At 40.7% G+C, this 18067-nt stretch overlaps 3 protein-coding genes across 11 annotated transcripts in view; 2 read left to right on the plus strand and 1 right to left on the minus strand.

Moving 5' to 3' along the window:
• LOC106584806 (myelin regulatory factor) overlaps positions 1–6160 on the plus strand; it is a 118495-nt gene extending 112335 nt beyond the window's left edge. For all 5 annotated transcript variants that reach the window (XM_045705894.2, XM_045705896.2, XM_045705897.2 and 2 more), the window contains exon 24: positions 98–6160. In XM_045705894.2, coding sequence (XP_045561850.2) covers positions 98–196 — 99 coding nt within the window. In that variant the 3' untranslated portion in view covers positions 197–6160. The remainder of the gene's footprint in view (positions 1–97) is intronic.
• Positions 6161–6673: 513 nt separating this feature from the next.
• LOC106584809 (dolichyl-diphosphooligosaccharide--protein glycosyltransferase subunit TMEM258) lies at positions 6674–10553 on the plus strand. Its single transcript, XM_014170406.3, has 4 exons — positions 6674–6757; positions 7295–7404; positions 9517–9646; positions 10385–10553. Exons 1-3 carry the CDS (start codon positions 6755–6757, stop codon positions 9641–9643), a joined length of 240 nt encoding a protein of 79 aa, XP_014025881.1. The 5' UTR covers positions 6674–6754; the 3' UTR covers positions 9644–9646; positions 10385–10553.
• A 1191-nt stretch (positions 10554–11744) lies between these two features.
• LOC106584807 (transmembrane protein 138) lies at positions 11745–17280 on the minus strand. 5 transcript variants are annotated; one of them, XM_082968198.1, is made up of 8 exons: positions 17123–17280; positions 16472–16558; positions 15919–16335; positions 14613–14713; positions 13462–13790; positions 13138–13309; positions 12936–13011; positions 11745–12713 (listed from the first exon to the last, which is right to left on the minus strand). In XM_082968198.1, exons 5-8 carry the CDS (start codon positions 13587–13589, stop codon positions 12601–12603), a joined length of 489 nt encoding a protein of 162 aa, XP_082824324.1. In that variant the 5' UTR covers positions 13590–13790; positions 14613–14713; positions 15919–16335; positions 16472–16558; positions 17123–17280; the 3' UTR covers positions 11745–12600. The 5 variants fall into 5 exon arrangements, with proteins under 5 accessions (XP_082824324.1, XP_082824323.1, XP_045562122.1 ...); XM_082968197.1 differs by having other exon boundaries at positions 16472–16591; XM_045706166.2 differs by lacking the exons at positions 15919–16335; positions 16472–16558.
• Positions 17281–18067: the final 787 nt, after the last annotated feature.

An 18067-nucleotide genomic window follows, 5' to 3' on the forward strand; every position in this document is an offset into this window, starting at 1 on the left:
ATTGAATCGATTATATTTGACCATTTAAAAAAAAAAAAAATCAATATAAAGTTGCTTCAATCTAATCTTGACCTCTGTCCTCTTCTCCTTCTGGCAGAGTGAAGTGAGGTGTGGCGTAGAGGAGGAGAATGTATCCACCACCACCACACCACCATACTCTGACTTCTACTTCCTAATTCAAAGCAGCTGCGCATGAGAGGAGAGGGAACTAAGCATGCAAACTAGTGTGCTTGCTTTGAATCTAGCCTATCCCCTGACTGACTCAGGGTTTCTTAAAGGGATAGTTGGGAGGCCCTTTTATCTACTTCCCCAGAGTCAGATGAACTCGTGGATACCAATTTGTATATCTCTGCGTGCAGTATGAAGAAAGTTAGAGGTCGTTTTTCAAGCCAATGCTAACTAGCGTTAGCACTATGACTGGAAGTCTACAGGAAAAATTGCGCTTACGCTAGTTAGCAACTTTCTTCATATTGCACGCAGAGACATAAAACTGGTATCCACGAGTTCATCTGACTCTGGAGAAGTAGATATAATCTCAACTATCCCTTTAACTACTACACCTCCTATCCCACCTCTCTCTCTCTCTCTCTCTCTCTCTCTCTCTCTCTCTCCTACCCATCCTGTCCTGTATAGAAACATATCCACCAAACTACAGCTCCTATGCACTTCATTATATGAAACCTAAGTTTATCATAATGCTATAGTGTTATATTATGGCTTATTAATCATTTTGTATTTTTGCCAATTTATAATACCCGTTTTCCTGAACTTGTTTTGTGTCTACTGTACACTCTAACCATTCCTTATGACTGAAAACAAAAACCCTGTTTTGAATGTATGATTTAATACATTTGGTTCTAGTGAGAATAATTATAGGAGAGTCAAATTCACAGTTGACTAACATTCCGTTCTGGGCTGCTGTATGTCTTGACTTCCTGTCTGGATCCTCCCAGATGGCACCATAGTCAGTGGATTTGGATATACTACTGTAGAAGTTTGTCTCAAACATTCTTTGTCTATGCATTCCAGTACCAAAATTCCCAGGTTTTCCAGAAATCCCGTTTGGAAGATTCCCGCAATCAAAAGAGACGAAATCCGGAATCTTCAAAACAGGATATTTGGAAAATCTGGGAATTTTGTGAAAGATACCAGAATTAAGTCTGACCTATCTGTTAGAGCAGGGATATTCAACTGTTGTCCTACGAGGTCCAGAGCCTGCTAGTTTTCTGTTCTACCTGATAATTAATTACACACACCAAGTGTCCCAGGTCTAAATCAGTCCCCGATTAGAGGGGAAGAATGAACAGAGCTGAATTTAAGGGTGTTAGAGAAACTAAACTAAAAAGCAGCCTAGCAGAGAATCACCTTACTGGTTTGAGGGCGCTCACTGCCGTGGAGTTGAAACAAACTCTACATCAGATTGATACGGATACATTCAGAAATCTGATGCATCTATACAGGTAGCTGATGATCCATCAAAGGTAAACGCTAAGAAACAGAAGAAACACATTTTAATTGAAATGCATTAAATCACAGGAGTATATCAAATCTACAAGAAGTGAATGACTCAGCATGATAAGACTGGAGATAAACTCAGATAACTGGAAACGGTAGACCACTGTATACACCATAGCTATAGAACCCATATTGTCTGTCTATGGTATACACTGTATGCTCTCAGCAGATACATTGTGTGCTCTGAAACACTGTACTGGAACCACAGAATTAGAATGACTCTGATTCTATGATTCTAATTCTATACACTGTACTGGAACCACAGAATTAGTATGACTCTGATTCTATGATTCTAATTCTATACACTGTACTGGAACCACAGAATTAGAATGACTCTGATTCTATGATTCTAATTCTATACACTGTACTGGAACCACAGAATTAGAATGACTCTGATTCTATGATTCTATGATTCTAATTGTATACACTGTACTGGGAAATTGGTACGCGCTGTATGCTGTAGAATCCCAGCATCTGATAACGGCATTGATCAGGTCCAACAAGGGACTATATGTTACAAGAACACTGGACATTTTTACACTGTATCTTGCTTACTGGAAATTTTACACTGTAACTCGCTCACTGGATTTAATAATGCTTAACCACTAGCAAAATACAATGTGTGTTTAAGAAGTACTTCTTAGCTATATATTTTCTGTTTTAATTGTTTTAATTGTAGAAGATCAGAGATGACTTTCTGCTCTGGATCGTGATGTTGATAACCCGTAGTCTCTCCAGACATCTGCTTTGCCTCCCACAATTTTCAAATGCTCCAACTTAGGGTCTAGTTTTCAAGACTAGACAACACAAATATTGACATCTGAACGGTGTTTTTTAAACCGCTGGTGCCTTATCTTTCTCTACAAAACAAGAAGGCTGTCATCTTATCACCAGACCGAAGCAGCTCATGGACTTGATTGAATGCTGTTCATGTCTGAGCTAATAGAGGCATCCATTTTGTGACCTGGGTCTTGTATAAACGAACAAGAAAGAAAGGGTTAACAGAGGCCACACTAGCACCTTCCTGAATGAGTCCAGAGGCCACACTAGCACCTTCCTGAATGAGTCCAGAGGCCACACTAACACCTTCCTGAATGAGCCCAGAGGCCACACTAACACCTTCCTGAATGAGTCCAGAGGCCACACTAACACCTTCCTGAATGAGCCCAGAGGCCACACTAACACCTTCCTGAATGAGCCCAGAGGCCACACTAACACCTTCCTGAATGAGTCCAGAGGCCACACTAACACCCTCCTGAATGAGCCCAGAGGCCACACTAACACCTTCCTGAATGAGCCCAGAGGCCACACTAACACCTTCCTGAATGAGCCCAGAGGCCACACTAGCACCCTCCTGAATGAGTCCAGAGGCCACACTAACACCTTCCTGAATGAGCCCAGAGGCCACACTAACACCCTCCTGAATGAGCCCAGAGGCCACACTAACACCTTCCTGAATGAGTCCAGAGGCCACGCTAACACCCACCTGAATGAGTCCAGAGGCCACACTAACACCTTCCTGAATGAGTCCAGAGGCCACACTAGCACCTTCCTGAATGAGTCCAGAGGCCACGCTAACACCCACCTGAATGAGTCCAGAGGCCACGCTAACACCTTCCTGAATGAGTCCAGAGGCCACACTAACACCTTCCTGAATGAGTCCAGAGGCCACGCTAACACCCACCTGAATGAGTCCAGAGGCCACGCTAACACCCACCTGAATGAGTCCAGAGGCCACGCTAACACCTTCCTGAATGAGTCCAGAGGCCACACTAGCACCTTCCTGAATGAATTATGGATTTTGTACACTGGACTATTATATTATTCTAGCCTTTGCATTGATTGCTCTAAATCTGTTTAACACTTTCTGTCTTCCCCTCTCTGACGGGAAACAACACCCTGTCCCTAAAGTCATGTTTATAACTATCTCCTCTGGAAATACCCTAAAGTCATGTTTAGAACTATCTCCTCTGGAAATACCCTAAAGTCATGTTTAGAACTATCTCCTCTGGAAATACCCTAAAGTCATGTTTATAACTATCTCCTCTGGAAATACCCTAAAGTCATGTTTAGAACTATCTCCTCTGGAAATACCCTAAAGTCATGTTTATAACTATCTCCTCTGGAAATACCCTAAAGTCATGTTTAGAACTATCTCCTCTGGAAATACCCTAAAGTCATGTTTATAACTATCTCCTCTGGAAATACCCTAAAGTCATGTTTAGAACTATCTCCTCTGGAAATACCCTAAAGTCATGTTTAGAACTATCTCCTCTGGAAATACCCTAAAGTCATGTTTATAACTATCTCCTCTGGAAATACCCTAAAGTCATGTTTAGAACTATCTCCTCTGGAAATACCCTAAAGTCATGTTTAGAACTATCTCCTCTGGAAATACCCTAAAGTCATGTTTAGAACTATCTCCTCTGGAAATACCCTAAAGTCATGTTTAGAACTATCTCCTCTGGAAATACCCTAAAGTCATGTTTATAACTATCTCCTCTGGAAATACCCTAAAGTCATGTTTAGAACTATCTCCTCTGGAAATACCCTAAAGTCATGTTTATAACTATCTCCTCTGGAAATACCCTAAAGTCATGTTTAGAACTATCTCCTCTGGAAATACCCTAAAGTCATGTTTAGAACTATCTCCTCTGGAAATACCCTAAAGTCATGTTTATAACTATCTCCTCTGGAAATACCCTAAAGTCATGTTTAGAACTATCTCCTCTGGAAATACCCTAAAGTCATGTTTATAACTATCTCCTCTGGAAATACCCTAAAGTCATGTTTAGAACTATCTCCTCTGGAAATACCCTAAAGTCATGTTTAGAACTATCTCCTCTGGAAATACCCTAAAGTCATGTTTAGAACTATCTCCTCTGGAAATACCCTAAAGTCATGTTTAGAACTATCTCCTCTGGAAATACCCTAAAGTCATGTTTAGAACTATCTCCTCTGGAAATACCCTAAAGTCATGTTTAGAACTATCTCCTCTGGAAATACCCTAAAGTCATGTTTAGAACTATCTCCTCTGGAAATACCCTAAAGTCATGTTTAGAACTATCTCCTCTGGAAATACCCTAAAGTCATGTTTATAACTATCTCCTCTGGAAATACCCTAAAGTCATGTTTATAACTATCTCCTCTGGAAATACCCTAAAGTCATGTTTAGAACTATCTCCTCTGGAAATACCCTAAAGTCATGTTTATAACTATCTCCTCTGGAAATACCCTAAAGTCATGTTTATAACTATCTCCTCTGGAAATATTTTTTCATATGTACTCTGTTATTGTCTTTCCCTTACTCACTGACCACTCCGCTCTTTGATATACTATTGACTATGTTCCTCATATGTCATACAATACAGTTATTATATACATTTATTAGTACGTGATGAAGGACCCTTTGGACATCTGGTATCTGAATGCCTCAAGTTAACAAAGTATTCTGATACTGAGACCAGGTGTGTTGAAACAGGTGTGTTGAACACAGTCCCTCTAAGGTCAGGTGTGTTGAAACAGGTGTGTTGAACACAGTCTCTCTAAGATCCGGTGTGTTGAAGATCTACAAATACAAATTCAAAAAAACATAATCAAATGAATATACTTCATTGAAGATGACAAAATATAAAGACATTGTACTATACTGTATTAGCAATATGACATGTTGACATACATGAGTACAGTGTAATATTTGAGCTTATTTATAATGCACCAGCCAGCCTTTACAGTGAAACCAGCATAGCATTGTATATATCAACTGATTTACGCTCTCTTGGGTGGTTCCATCTGGTTCCAACTGGTTTCAAATGGTTCCAACTGGTTCCAACTGGTTCCATCTGGTTCCAACTGGTTCCATCTGGTTCCAACTGGTTTCAAATGGTTTCAAATGGTATAGAAATTCATGAAATGTTACTGTGTAGCTTCATTTTGTAACAATGTATGCTCCTTTTTATGTTATTTTAGTTATATCATTATAATGTTGACTGTTGTTACTCTATCCTTGTTGTTGTTGTTATATTATTCATATGTAAACATTGTTATGCTATATTATGAAACTCTGTGCCAATCAAAATCGCTATTTGGCTTTTACCTGTCTCACTGGATAAGAAAACACACACACAGAGAGAGCGGGAGAGAGAGAGAGCGAGAGAGAGAGTAGAGAATTCAAGGAGTTTGTCTGATGGGAATCTGTTATGTCATCGGCCTCCATCTTGCTTGAGAAACAGCAGAGAACTAAAGAGGAAAGGCCATCCTGTGCCGTGTCACACCTGGACCACCGATTGAGATGTGGCTTTTGTTAAGGAAATCAGGTGTTAAATGACACTTTAAATCTTTACTTCATTTTTAAATATGTTTATCTTATTACTCTAATTCTTATGGCTTAAAGCCCTTCAGAACACTAAAATACTTAATGAAAGCATAAATACCCCTCCTTCATTCACCTCTATACTCTTCCTGTTCCTGCTTTTAAAGTTCTCCCTATAAATGTGTGCTTTTTAGTCTTACCTCTTACTTTATTTTTAATACACGATCATGACATTTATTTTGGAGTCTTTGCTTATTTTGTATTTTTTTGTGTGTTAAAGAGCATGTTGTCATAATATGAATGCAGTAAATAAAATATTGATTGAAAACAAAATGTGTATTTTGGTTGGTTGATGGGACGGCCATGGGAAGTTTAGGTCTACATATGTTATTCGAGAGAGAGAGAGAGAGAGAGAGAGAGAGAGAGAGAGAGAGAGAGAGACATCACAGAAGCAAGATTTGTGACCTGTTTCCACAAGAAAAAGGCAACCAGTGAAGAACAAACACCATTGTAAATACAACCCATATTTATGTTTATTTATTTTCCCTTTGTATATATACATTGTTACACTGTATATATATACACATAATATGACATGTGAAATGTCTTTATTATTTTGAAACCTCTTGAATTGAATTGAGAGAAGAGAGAGAAAATATGGTGAGAGGGAGAGAGAGAGAGAGAAAGAGAGAGATGTAAACATATGTTTCCCATGTCAATAAAGCACAAAATCATTTCATGTAAAGGAATAGGTTCGGGAATAAACCATTGAATAAATAAACTATGGATTTAGAGTGAAACTGTTTTGCCCCAGCCCGCCAGGTGGCGGCCAAGTATTTTTTTTATGTTGGCTAGAGAACCTCTGGAGAACTGACGTGGCTCTTCCCTGTTTGGTTCTGCAGTAAGAGCAAGCAACAACTCAACAAAATGGTAAGGGGTTTGGATCTAAGGCACGGTTTTCTAAGAATAACTTGAATATGAAATGCTGCTTATAGCCACGCAATGCCATTTGTCTAAATGAAAACCTGACGGTAAATTGATTTAAAAAGGGTTGAAGCTAGACGTTTCCGTGTTGCAGTGGATATAGCTTTGTTAGCCAACATTAGCTTGTCATTAGACGTTGTTTGTAGCTATCAGTTAATCGATTAACAGTAAATATGTATTGATGGGAATACAGTAACTATTTAACTGAGCAATTAACATCAATCTTAGGTAGTAAACAAACCCCCCAGTACAACCTCCCACAGACGGTTCCAATGAAGAAAATATCTTATTCAATGATTTGGTTTTCAATGATAGTCAGTCAATAAGCAGGTTGATGTTTACCTAGTTAATTATATTGATGTAGCTAGTCATTTTAAACCAAAAACATTGTTTTTAATTTACAAAATGTGGAATATTGTCCTGATGTCCTAAACCAGAAACACACAAACTGAATGAATCTCTACATTGTCTCTGTTCTCTCAGGAGCTGGAGGCTATGACCAGATACACCAGTCCGGTGAACCCGGCAGTCTTCCCTCACCTCACTGTGGTTCTACTGGCTATCGGCATGTTCTTCACTGCGTGGTTCTTTGTGTATCCTTCCGTGGCCGTCTGTCATCATAGTAACCCGTTTCTTTTGACCGCGGGTCGTAACCCGTTTATTTTGACCGCGGGTCGTAACCCGTTTCTTTTGACCGCGGGTCGTAACCCGTTTCTTTTGACCGCGGGTCGTAACCCGTTTCTTTTGACCACGGGTCGTGGCCGTCTTTGTACCCCTATTGTGCAAGTTTGTGGCAGAACAAGGGGGATATGTATTCTCATAGAACATGAATGAATGGATTTTACACTACTTTTGGATTTTAAGCCTCATCCAAAATAGGTATTTTGCAATTATCTTAGCGACCGTTCAAGCAAGAATCGAAACATAATTGTAAGTATATGAGAAACCCCCCCCCCCCCCCCATTTAAAAAAATGTTTGTTTAGAAGTAGTAACTTAAATCTAGGCTGTTGAATTGTCGCGTCAGTGTGTGGTGTTCTGGAATCAGTGTTCTTCAAACCTTGTCCAGGGGAGTGGGGGGGGGGGGGCATCTGTTCCAGCCCAGTACTCTAGGATTGAAGAACATTGATTATAAAAACAGCTTAAGGTATAGTGTACAGGGCATTCATAAAGTATTCAGACCCGTTCGATAATTTAACATTATTACGTTAGACTTATTCCATTGATCATTCTTGAGATGTTTCTACAACTTGATTTGAGTCCACCTGTGGTAAATTCAATTGACTGGTCATGATTTGGAAAGGCACACACCTGTCTATAAGGTCTCACAGTTCATGTCAGAGCAAAAACCAAGCAATGAGGTCAAAGGAATTGTGCGTAGAGCCCCGAGACAGTATTGTGTTCAAGGCACAGATCTGGGGAAGGGTACCAAAAAGTGTGCATCATTAGAGGCCACTATGTTCATGGGGACCTTCATCATTCTTAAATGGAGGACGTTTGGAACCATCAAGACTCTTCCTAGAGCTGGCTGCCCGGCCAAACTGAGCAATCTGGGGAGAATGGCCTTGGTCAGTGAGGTGACCAAGAACCTGATGGTCACTTTGACAGAGCTCTAGAGTTCCTCTGTGGAGATGGGAGAACCTTCCAGAAGGACAACCATGTCTGCAGCACTCCACCAATCAGGACTTTATGGCTAGACGGAAGCCACTCCTCAGTAAAAGGCACATGACAGCCCACTTGGAGTTTGCCAAAAGGCACCTAAAGACTCTCAGACCGTGAGAAACAAGATTCTCCTGTCTGATTAAAAACAAGATTGAACTCTTTGGCCTGAATGCCAAGCGTTACATCTGGAGGAAACCTGCCACCATCCCTGCGGTGAAGCGTGGTGGTGGCAGCATCACGCTGTGGGAATGTTTTTTAGCGGCAGGAACAGGTCAGGATCGAGCGAAAGATGAACAGAGCAAAGTACAGAGAGATACTTGATGAAAACCTGCTCAAGAGCGCTCAGGACCTCAGACTGGGGTGAAGATTCACCTTCCAACGGGACAACGACCCTAAGCACACAGCCAAGACAACGCAGGAGGAGCTTCGGGACAGGTCTCACTGTCCTTGAGTGGCCCAGCCAGAGCCCAGGGTTTATAACCGGATTGAACATCTCTGGAGAGACCTGAAAATAGCTGTGCAGCGACTCTCCTCATCCAACCTGACAGATCTTGAGAGAAGAATGGGAGAAACTCCCCAAATACAGGTGTGCAAGCTTGTAGCGTCATACCCAAGCAGACGAGGCTGTAATCGCTTCGAAAGGTGCTTCAACAAAGTACTGAGTAAAGGGTCTGAATACTTATGTAAATGTGATCCGTTTTTATTTTTAATACATTTCTAAAACTGTTATTGCTTTGTCATTATAGGGTAGTGTGTGTGTGTGTGTGTGTGTAGATTGATGGGGGGGAAACTATTGAATCCACTTTTAGAATAAGGCTGTAACATAAATATGTGGTTAAAGGGGTCTGAGTACAGTACTTTCCAAATGTGCTGTACATGGATTGACTGAGATTTGACATCCTGAACAAAGACTTTCAGTAGACTAAATGTATTTGACGAGATGAGTTCATGCAGAATTCACTTTATTATTTTTTTTCCGGTCCAAAATAAAATTCCATTTTGAGACAAACTGACCTGTTTGTTTAGCACCTTAACTCTCTCCCAGCTACGAGGTGACGTCCACCAAATACACCAGAGACGTGTACAAAGAGCTGCTCATCTCCCTGGTGGCGTCTCTCTTCATGGGCTTCGGAGTGCTGTTTCTGTTACTGTGGGTCGGCATCTATGTCTGACAGGTAAGGAAGTGATCATGACGACTTGATCGGTTTTGTGCCATCTTAACTCATCTTTAAAATGTGGCTGCATATAGCCTAGCGGTTAGAACGTTGGGACAGTAACTGAAAGGCTGGTTTTAAATCCCCGAGCCGGCAAGGTGGAACAATCTGCTGTTCATCCCTCGAGTAAGGCCGTTAACCCCAACAACTGGTCCCCGGGCGACGTTTTTTTTAAGGCAGCCCCCTAACCTCTGATTCAGAAGGGTTGGGTTGAATGCATTGTTGTACAACTGACTAGGTATCCTTGTTTGTGATTGCTGCAAAAATGAATGGCTCTTTTGAGGACATTAACGTTTTCTGAATCTGACAATGACCCATAAGAGTTGGCAAAATGGTACATGTCTATCTGGGTCCAGGCTAATGGAATGGAGACTTGTGCACACTCAACAATACAAATTATTAGACCCATTTTTAAACAGAGACTCAAGTGATATGACGTTATCATAAACAGTGGCACAAACAAAGAGAATGTGTGACACAAGAGGTTGCAAAAAAGCACACCGGTAGGCTACAGAGATTGCGGCTCTCTCTAGCGACGTGCTAGCTGCGTGACACATCTCAACTAGCTGTGCCTCTTGCGTCGTACTAATCTTTGTTCCTGTCATAAATCACCCTTATGGTCATGTCATTTCCCTAGATCTACCGTTTTAAAAGTTAACTCATTCACCATAGTGTTTTCTCTCTGTGTTCTGTTTACAGATTGTTTATATTGATACAGAAGAACATTCCAGTGGAACAAGAGGAGGACATGAAATGGGCTCCACTACAAGATGGTTATGGATTGGATTGCACTGATAAGACAGTGGGGACTGTGGATTGGGGTGGCCTTTCAATAAATAAAGAGCCATTTGTACAAAACTGCAAAGTACTTTCTGGTGAAATTGTGACAATTCTTCTGCACTGACTTGCTGTTTTTAAATAGGATTGTAGCATTAGTGATGCTGACCCAGAGGCATCTTCAAATTACAGGTTAGCGGCGTAAATTGTAAACGATTGCTTTCATCAAGTGTCCGTCCAATCAGGGAGAAGAGGCAGGAAAGGAAGCGGTTTAGAATCGAGTCAGTGGACAATACTTCAACTAGAAAAGAACAGTCCACTGACTAATCTTTCAGAGGCGACGAGGAAACATGCGTTTTGTATGGAAACTCTCCTCCACTCGCAAGTTCATCAGGCAAATTACATTTACAGGGGTAGATCCCAAAACAAGTGTACAACTAATATAGCTAGTGATATGTAGCATACTGTTTTGCCATAGGAGCATGCTTTTCACTTTCTAGAACAAGAGTTTTGAATCCACTGTGAAGGATTCGACTATACTATTGAGGGGAGGACCTTTCCGTTCACCTACTGACTGACACTCCTCGATCACTTATCTATTTCCGGGTCACGGAGGAGAGCCGGACAGAGGATGGGTCTAATGCCCAAATGAGAATCTCCCATTGTATTGAAGCCTGTGTGTCAGTGACTGCAATTTTATTTGGAACTGGTTTGATAGTGTAACCAGTAATATTGATAAAGTGACGACTAGTCAGGCCTAGATCCTAACTGCAAGGCCACTGGCTTTACCTTGAACAGACCACAATAGGCTGAGAACCATAGGTTACAGAGCTCTTGTCTTTCTAATTGTAACATACAGCAGTATGTAAGGCCCAGGGGGATGGAGTGAATTACATTTCAGAGCACCAGAACCTATTTGTGGACAGTAGGCTATTCTGTGAGAGGTGGTGCCTTACACCCAAATTCCAGATGAATCTCAACAAAAAACTATTGTCACTTTTAACCCGGCACATCGTCTACACTATTAATATGATCATCCAGCCCGGTGCGTAACCTTGAGTGGTATTTTATAGCCTGAAATCCAGATCTGTTTTATGCTAACATTCCACTCCTTTTACTAAGTGTCATATGGACACAGAATACAGAGTAGAATGTTAGCACAGGTCTGGATTTCAGGCTAGTTATTTTCTAGTTAAATGAGGTTATCGTCATAGTAAGTGGGGAATACTTCCTTTATGGTTTGACCATTTTAAAATTCAGATGAGTTAAGAAGAAAAAAATCCACAGAGAACAGGCATTTTTTATAAAAGGAGAAGAGAAAAAAAAGTGTTGGATTGACAATTTGAACTTGACGGTTAAAAAAATTTAATAAATGAATATCCATAAATTGTGTAAACGGCACATCTTATCTACAAGACAAACTGAACCAGGATCAGCATTATAGCGGAGACTTCCTTCAGGGTAAACATTTGCATACATCGTCTCAACAGGAAATGACCTTGATATTTCAACCACGCTACAACACAGACCTTCTGGATTGAATCGAGCCCCAGGACTTCCTCTCTCACCTGAGGGAACCAGTAACAACTCTTATACACTGTTGTTCCAGAACCAGGAGTGCATCCCAAATTGCATTCTATTCCCTATTTAGTGTACTCTATTAGGAAATAGGGTGCAATTTGGGACGCTATCGTTATCCCATCTTAGTAAAAAACACTAAATTAATAGCTGTCATTATGAATGTACTGTTTAAAAAATAAAGGAGTCTGCCTCAGATTGTCCTTTAGTGTCTTGTCTACTTGTTACATTAGTCCATATTCGTGTAGTGTGGTACATAGACTTGATGATCTATCACTGTCCATCCTGCTGTATAAACCCATTGCAGTTTCTCACTTTTCCCGTTGGCTCCATCCTAGCCCCGAGTCATTTTCAGTGGGTCAAACTGTTTTGAAGCGGGAAAACAATAATGGTTATTTCTTATTGGACAGGACCTGGGAGTCCTTCCCTCTTTCAGTTTTCTTCCGTTTCATGCCCAATGAACATGGCTCACCCAGGTAGTGAGTCAACACAGAGCCTGGCAGGCCTCGCCTGGTAATAAATCCTTTGGGGGTGTAATTGTTCCTTCCATTTCCTCCTCCTCACTGACGAGCTCTGGCGAAGGCATCCCTCAGCCAGACAGAATCCTGATACAGCCCCGGGTCACCCAGACACTCTGCTGTCCGTTTGTAAACGTAGTAATACAACACTGCAGCTGTGGAACAGAACACAAGTTACACAACTCCCAACAAAATAAACCAACATGTTGTTTAATATTAGTCTAATGAAAATGGTTTGTTAACTTAAGTAGTCTTGTGAAAAGAAGCAACCACTTATTAAGCCTCAAAAAAAGCTTTTTTTGGCGACGCCTCAACAGGCCGATACATAAGGCTGAATAAACCTAAGTCATACTGGCTCTTTTCTTCAGAGAACTTACCAACCCTCTGGAATACGAAGAGGACACGCAGGCCGTTCGTCCAGATGAAACGATTGGATTCCAGCCATCTCAGGTTCTATAGGAAACAAAATAATAGCAGACGTGATCAAATGTTTATTAAAAACTCTACAGGTGGTCATAATGCCTTTTCTGCTGACAGTTCACGTAGAATCTTCTTGTGTGTGTGTTTCTCTGCACGTACCACTAGCCAGCAGTGAAAGGAGATGCTGAGAGTGAGGTAGATGGCAGACAGCATCAGTAAGCCTTTAAACCTCTCCAGTAACAGAGCGACCAGACCGACCTGGAACACGTACGTGTTAAACATCATCAGCAGAATGATGATCACGTTGAACAGGATGGCTATATCCTGGATACTGGAACACACAGGTTATAAAATCACAGTTACAATCCCAGTAAAACATCTAACAAAATGTTTTTAAAAAAATAATAAAACTAGCTATTAAATCTAATGTAAAAAATACAAGTTTTATAATTAACGAACTAGAAAAACAAATCGTGTACGTACATGAACAGCACTAGCTGGATGACGGGCGCTGCCCTGAGCAGCTCACTGAAGGAGTTGACAAACAGGTCATAGGTCAGCAAACCCAGCTGGACCAGCAGGACCAGCGAGTAGTTGTTGGTCTGGAGCATGTCAGGGTGTAAGTCTGGCTACATAGCCCAGGACACCTGCACACAGCTGGGATGAGCTTCACACATTCACAGCATCTAGCTCCTCCGTCTCCGGCTGTGTTTACAGACAGACCAATTATGTTTGTTTTTTTCTCCCTTCTTCTTCTCCTCCAGTAATTGGTCTTTTAACCAATCAGATCATTTTAACCAATCAGATCAGCTCTGAAAAAAGATCAAAAGAAAAATGGTTCAAAATAAATCAGAATTGGGCTGCCTGTGTTGCTCCGTAGTGACAGCTATCTGAGGGGACACTACGACTAAAGCTACAGCTAGCCAGCGTCAGTTGACTTCACATTCCAGCTCAGGCTAACTCTAGCAGACTTATAACTGCACGGTCGAACACCGCACTCTTCGAGAAAAAATGTTGAAAACGTCAAGCCACGGGAGAGTCAGTGCTGCTCGTCGAACACAGAACTCTTCATTTGAGATAACGCTGAGACATCAATCCGTGGGAGAGTCAGTGCCACATTTTAATTTGTGCAAAAATAAAAGTTATTTTGCAAATTCAGCAGGCTATGGTGTGAAATAGGCTTTGAGAAGTTCCATCTTTATTTTATTACTTATTGTTAACGTCGTCAGTGGTGATGTGCTTTTCAATGCACAACCACCTTTTCAGGGATGCAAACTGGTGAGGGACCAAAAAGGTGACACTTTTTTTTGCGGTGAAACATCAGAAAGAAAATCCCTGCTAGGAGGAAATGCAGGTTTTAACTAATTAAACAACACAGAATATGATCTACATGATCAGTCTCTGTGTGTAAAATACAAAGTTGTTCATGTGAACCGAACTCACAGCTAAAAAATGTAAAGAAAGTAATCCAATGTTATTTGTTGCCTAGACTTTACTGCAAATGACACTCAAGTCTTGAGAAGAAAATAACATTTGAGCTACACTGCACATTACTACATTGTACACTTTCTGCCTGTAGACATCTGTTCAACAATGTGCCAGCAAAGTGAGAAAGTGTGTGATGTTCCTTTCACCTCTATAGTGGCCTCCAGCTTAAGCCAGGCCCAGCTCCACTTGATCCCTGAATCCACTTGTTTAACAAGCAACCCTCTCATTTTCACTTAATTCTCTCATTCTGAAAATAAACCACATACAGTAGAGGAGAAACATTAGGTATGATAGTGCCCAATTTCCTTAAATTTTGTGGCTAGAGTCAAATACTTTCTATAGAACAAACTTCACGTCAGGATAGGCAACCAAAATGAATAATTAAATGTATGTGTGTTATATTAAACAGAGGAGGGAGTCAAATGTAGGCAAGATATAAAAACATTTCAGAACAACTACTAGTCAAATAAGACATGGGAGAGATGACGAATTTTGCCAGAGATTTATTTATAGACCAACACAAAATCAGTAGCGGATTTAGGTATGGGCGACATGGGCAGTCGCCCAGGGCGGCACGGGTGTAGGCGCTGAAGGTGGGGGGGGGTTCGCCCCGGGAAGGCAAACAAGCTAGAACCACCACATATACCTTGAAACAAATAGCCAAACCGAAAATTATAGACAAAAATGCTTTGCTCTTAACTGACTTGCCTAGGCAAATAGAGGTTAAATAAATAAAACAAATACCTCTTTGTTATCGTTCAGGGGACGCGCTGCTCATACTGGCAAACTGCCTTTCTAGAGCGGGCGCTGATGCTATAACTAGTTGTCTCTTCTTTGCATTGTGTTATGTAAACGATTGGCTGAGCCTTGGATACAGCCAGTATTGTTCAAAACGTGCATCAATCATTCTCTTACAGCCAGTAGTGATCCTAACCCACCCCATCCCCCCCTCCCAAAACTTCTCATTGGATCTACACGAATCACGTAGGTCACCTATTTTAGATTCAAAACTGCAAATTTTGGCGAAAGGTGACTAGTTTGCATCCCTGCTTTCCCCCCACTCCAATCGATAAAACAATTGTATTAAGTCATACACAAGTTGTATTGTGCGTGTAGTTTCAAATGCATTCTGTTATTACTAAATATGTAATGTGATAAATATTTTAACATTAATATTTCTTTACCACAAAAAAACATTTTATTAATAAAATATTTAAAATTGGTTGTCTACCTCAAACGAAGAAGACGAGACTCAACTTCTGGCTCAGACACTTAATTCAGGATAAATAGAGTTAGCCTGCCCGGGAGCAGTTTAGCACTGAAGGACTTGTTCCCGCCCTAAAAATGTACCTGGCTAAAAGGTGAGCCACTTTTGTGGAACCAGTTGTTCTGAGTTGAACTCAAGAGTTGATGAAAAAGTTACTTTGCTATCTCCTCAAACCACGTACTTACTATAGGGCTCTGGATTTCAGTCCGTCGACCCTCCGGTTGCTAGCCCTTTGGGCTACCTGCCTCCACACCTTGAGCCTGGTCACCACCTTTACTTTTGTTTCCACAATCCACTGATGTTAAGATGCCTTTAAATCTCCATTCAGTTATTATAAACATTCATTCAACTCTTAATTACAGTCAAATTCCATGTTCTGTCAAAACCCCCTCAGAGGTCCTTCCATCTTCTTAGTTCCTGTGCAATTTCACCAGTGTTCAGGGACATAGGCTGTGTACTTGTCATCCAGGCAGAGAGCCCTTCAGTCCTAAATCTGCTGGTAACCAAACTGAACAGATAGGACTGGAGTCACTTTGAGATGAGAATACAAGACAGGTTTTCAGCTTCATCATGATCTTCCCAATCTAGCTATCTAGTCCTCCCTGAAATGAGATGTGAGGAGTTGTTTAAAATTATTGGTTTAGGTTTGGAAAAGGATTCTGCCTTATTGATTTTAAATGATTTAAAAATATATATATATTGTCAGTAGTATTTCAGAGCTAAAGAAGATAAACGAACCATTCTCCCTGCTGTCCTCCCGTTCTTCTGGTCGAGCCAAAGCGCTGTGTAACTAACTAGTTTAACGCAGAGTAGTGTGAGCTAAACCTGTTGCACAGGTAAACAGCCAAGGAGAGGTCACTGTAAGGATTACAGATTAAAGAAAATGGTGTGCCAAATGGCATCCTATTGACTAATGCAATTATTTCTTAGTCACGGGATGTCTGTGTAGTAGACACCACTCACCGTCTGTTGTCGTTTCTTGGCTGCCATCCTTTCTAAACTAACGTTACGCCAAACTAATTTTAGCTGACTAGCATCAAGCGTTGTTGTTCACATGATCTAGGAATCCGAATCAAGCCAAGCGAGAGCCAAAACAAACACTTGGGCAGCTAACCTCACAGTTCTCACAGACGGACTATTAGCTAACTAACTAGTTAATCTAAAATGATAAGTAGTGTAACGTTAACGTTCGTAAAATACAATACTGAGTTACAAAACGAACGTTGGCTAGGGACCAAGACAAATAGCAAGCATGCTAACGTTAGCTAGCTAATTAGCATGCGCCTATGAGGAAAACTAACAGTATTGTTCAACACTGTCATTGGCGCTGAAGTTTGCTTTTTACTACAAAATAAAAAAATAATTAAAAAAACGTGTAATGAATGTTACCTTTTTTTTACGGGTTGGACGAAGTATTGAGCAGCCCCGGTCGTCTAGCTCATTAGCTAGCTTTAGCCAAAGACCGTCTTTGCTTTGCAGGCTTTTCTTCGAATACCATGGAAACGCCATTCCCGTCCCCTTTCAGCTCTAGTCCTAAAACCCGGAAATAGATTCCCGCTCATTCCCTCAGACATCCCTATGGTTAAAATGAATAGGAAAATAATCGTTTTTAAAAAATAATAAAACGTCGAAAAATAAGGTCTGAGGTTAACACAGGTTTAGGAGATCGTATACGTTTTGTTCTATGAGATAATTGCATTCAGTTAACGTTACCTTAATGAATTATGAAGCCTTGGTGGGTTTAATTTTTATTTTTTTTACATACATTCTTTAAAAATGCACAAACACTGACGTTAGCTGATGAAGATTCTCATAGAACAAAACGTATAAAATACCCTAAGCCTGTGTTTACCACAGACCTTATTTTCGGCATTTATTTTCCACATAACCTTTAGAGGGGTCGTTTTCTCGTGTGGGCAAAATACCGTTTTCTATCCTGGTCATCGCCGGAAGGAATACCGATTTTGTCAAAATGTAAGTCATACTCCCGTTCACTGTGCTTGATTTCCACATCAACACCTGTTGGCAAGCGGAATCATTGGGGAATCTACAATTCGCCAATAAATAGACTGAGCACTACATTACCTAGTAATTTTGCCCTCGTATAACTTAGAGGTTCTGAGTACTGCTGTTTTTCTGTTCTACTTGACCATTATAGCACCCACCTGGTGTCTCAGCTCTGGTGAGAAGAATTTAAATATTTTTTCTTCTTTCTTTTCATACACTAACTGGCCACCATATTACAGAAACTATAGCAATGAAACTGAAGTAATGGAATAGCAAGAACTCTAACGTTAACAATGGGAATATAGCCTGAGAGATACAAAGTCATTT

The sequence above is a fragment of the Salmo salar genome, chromosome 23, assembly GCF_965601325.2.
Source record: "Salmo salar chromosome 23, fSalSal1, whole genome shotgun sequence".
NCBI lineage: Eukaryota > Metazoa > Chordata > Actinopteri > Salmoniformes > Salmonidae > Salmo > Salmo salar.

Excerpts from the sequence above, each read along its gene's own strand:
- LOC106584809 (XM_014170406.3), top strand. Across the intron at positions 7,405-9,516 it reads TTCACTGCGTGGTTCTTTGT|CTACGAGGTGACGTCCACCA; the intron begins GTATCCTTCCGT and ends ACTCTCTCCCAG.
- LOC106584807 (XM_045706166.2), bottom strand. The coding sequence starts at position 13,589 with ATGCTCCAGACCAACAACTACTCGCTGGTCCTGCTGGTCCAGCTGGGT. Across the intron at positions 13,310-13,461 it reads ATCCAGCTAGTGCTGTTCAT|TATCCAGGATATAGCCATCC; the intron begins GTACGTACACGA and ends TGTGTGTTCCAG. Across the intron at positions 12,714-12,935 it reads CTTCGTATTCCAGAGGGTTG|CTGCAGTGTTGTATTACTAC; the intron begins GTAAGTTCTCTG and ends TCTGTTCCACAG.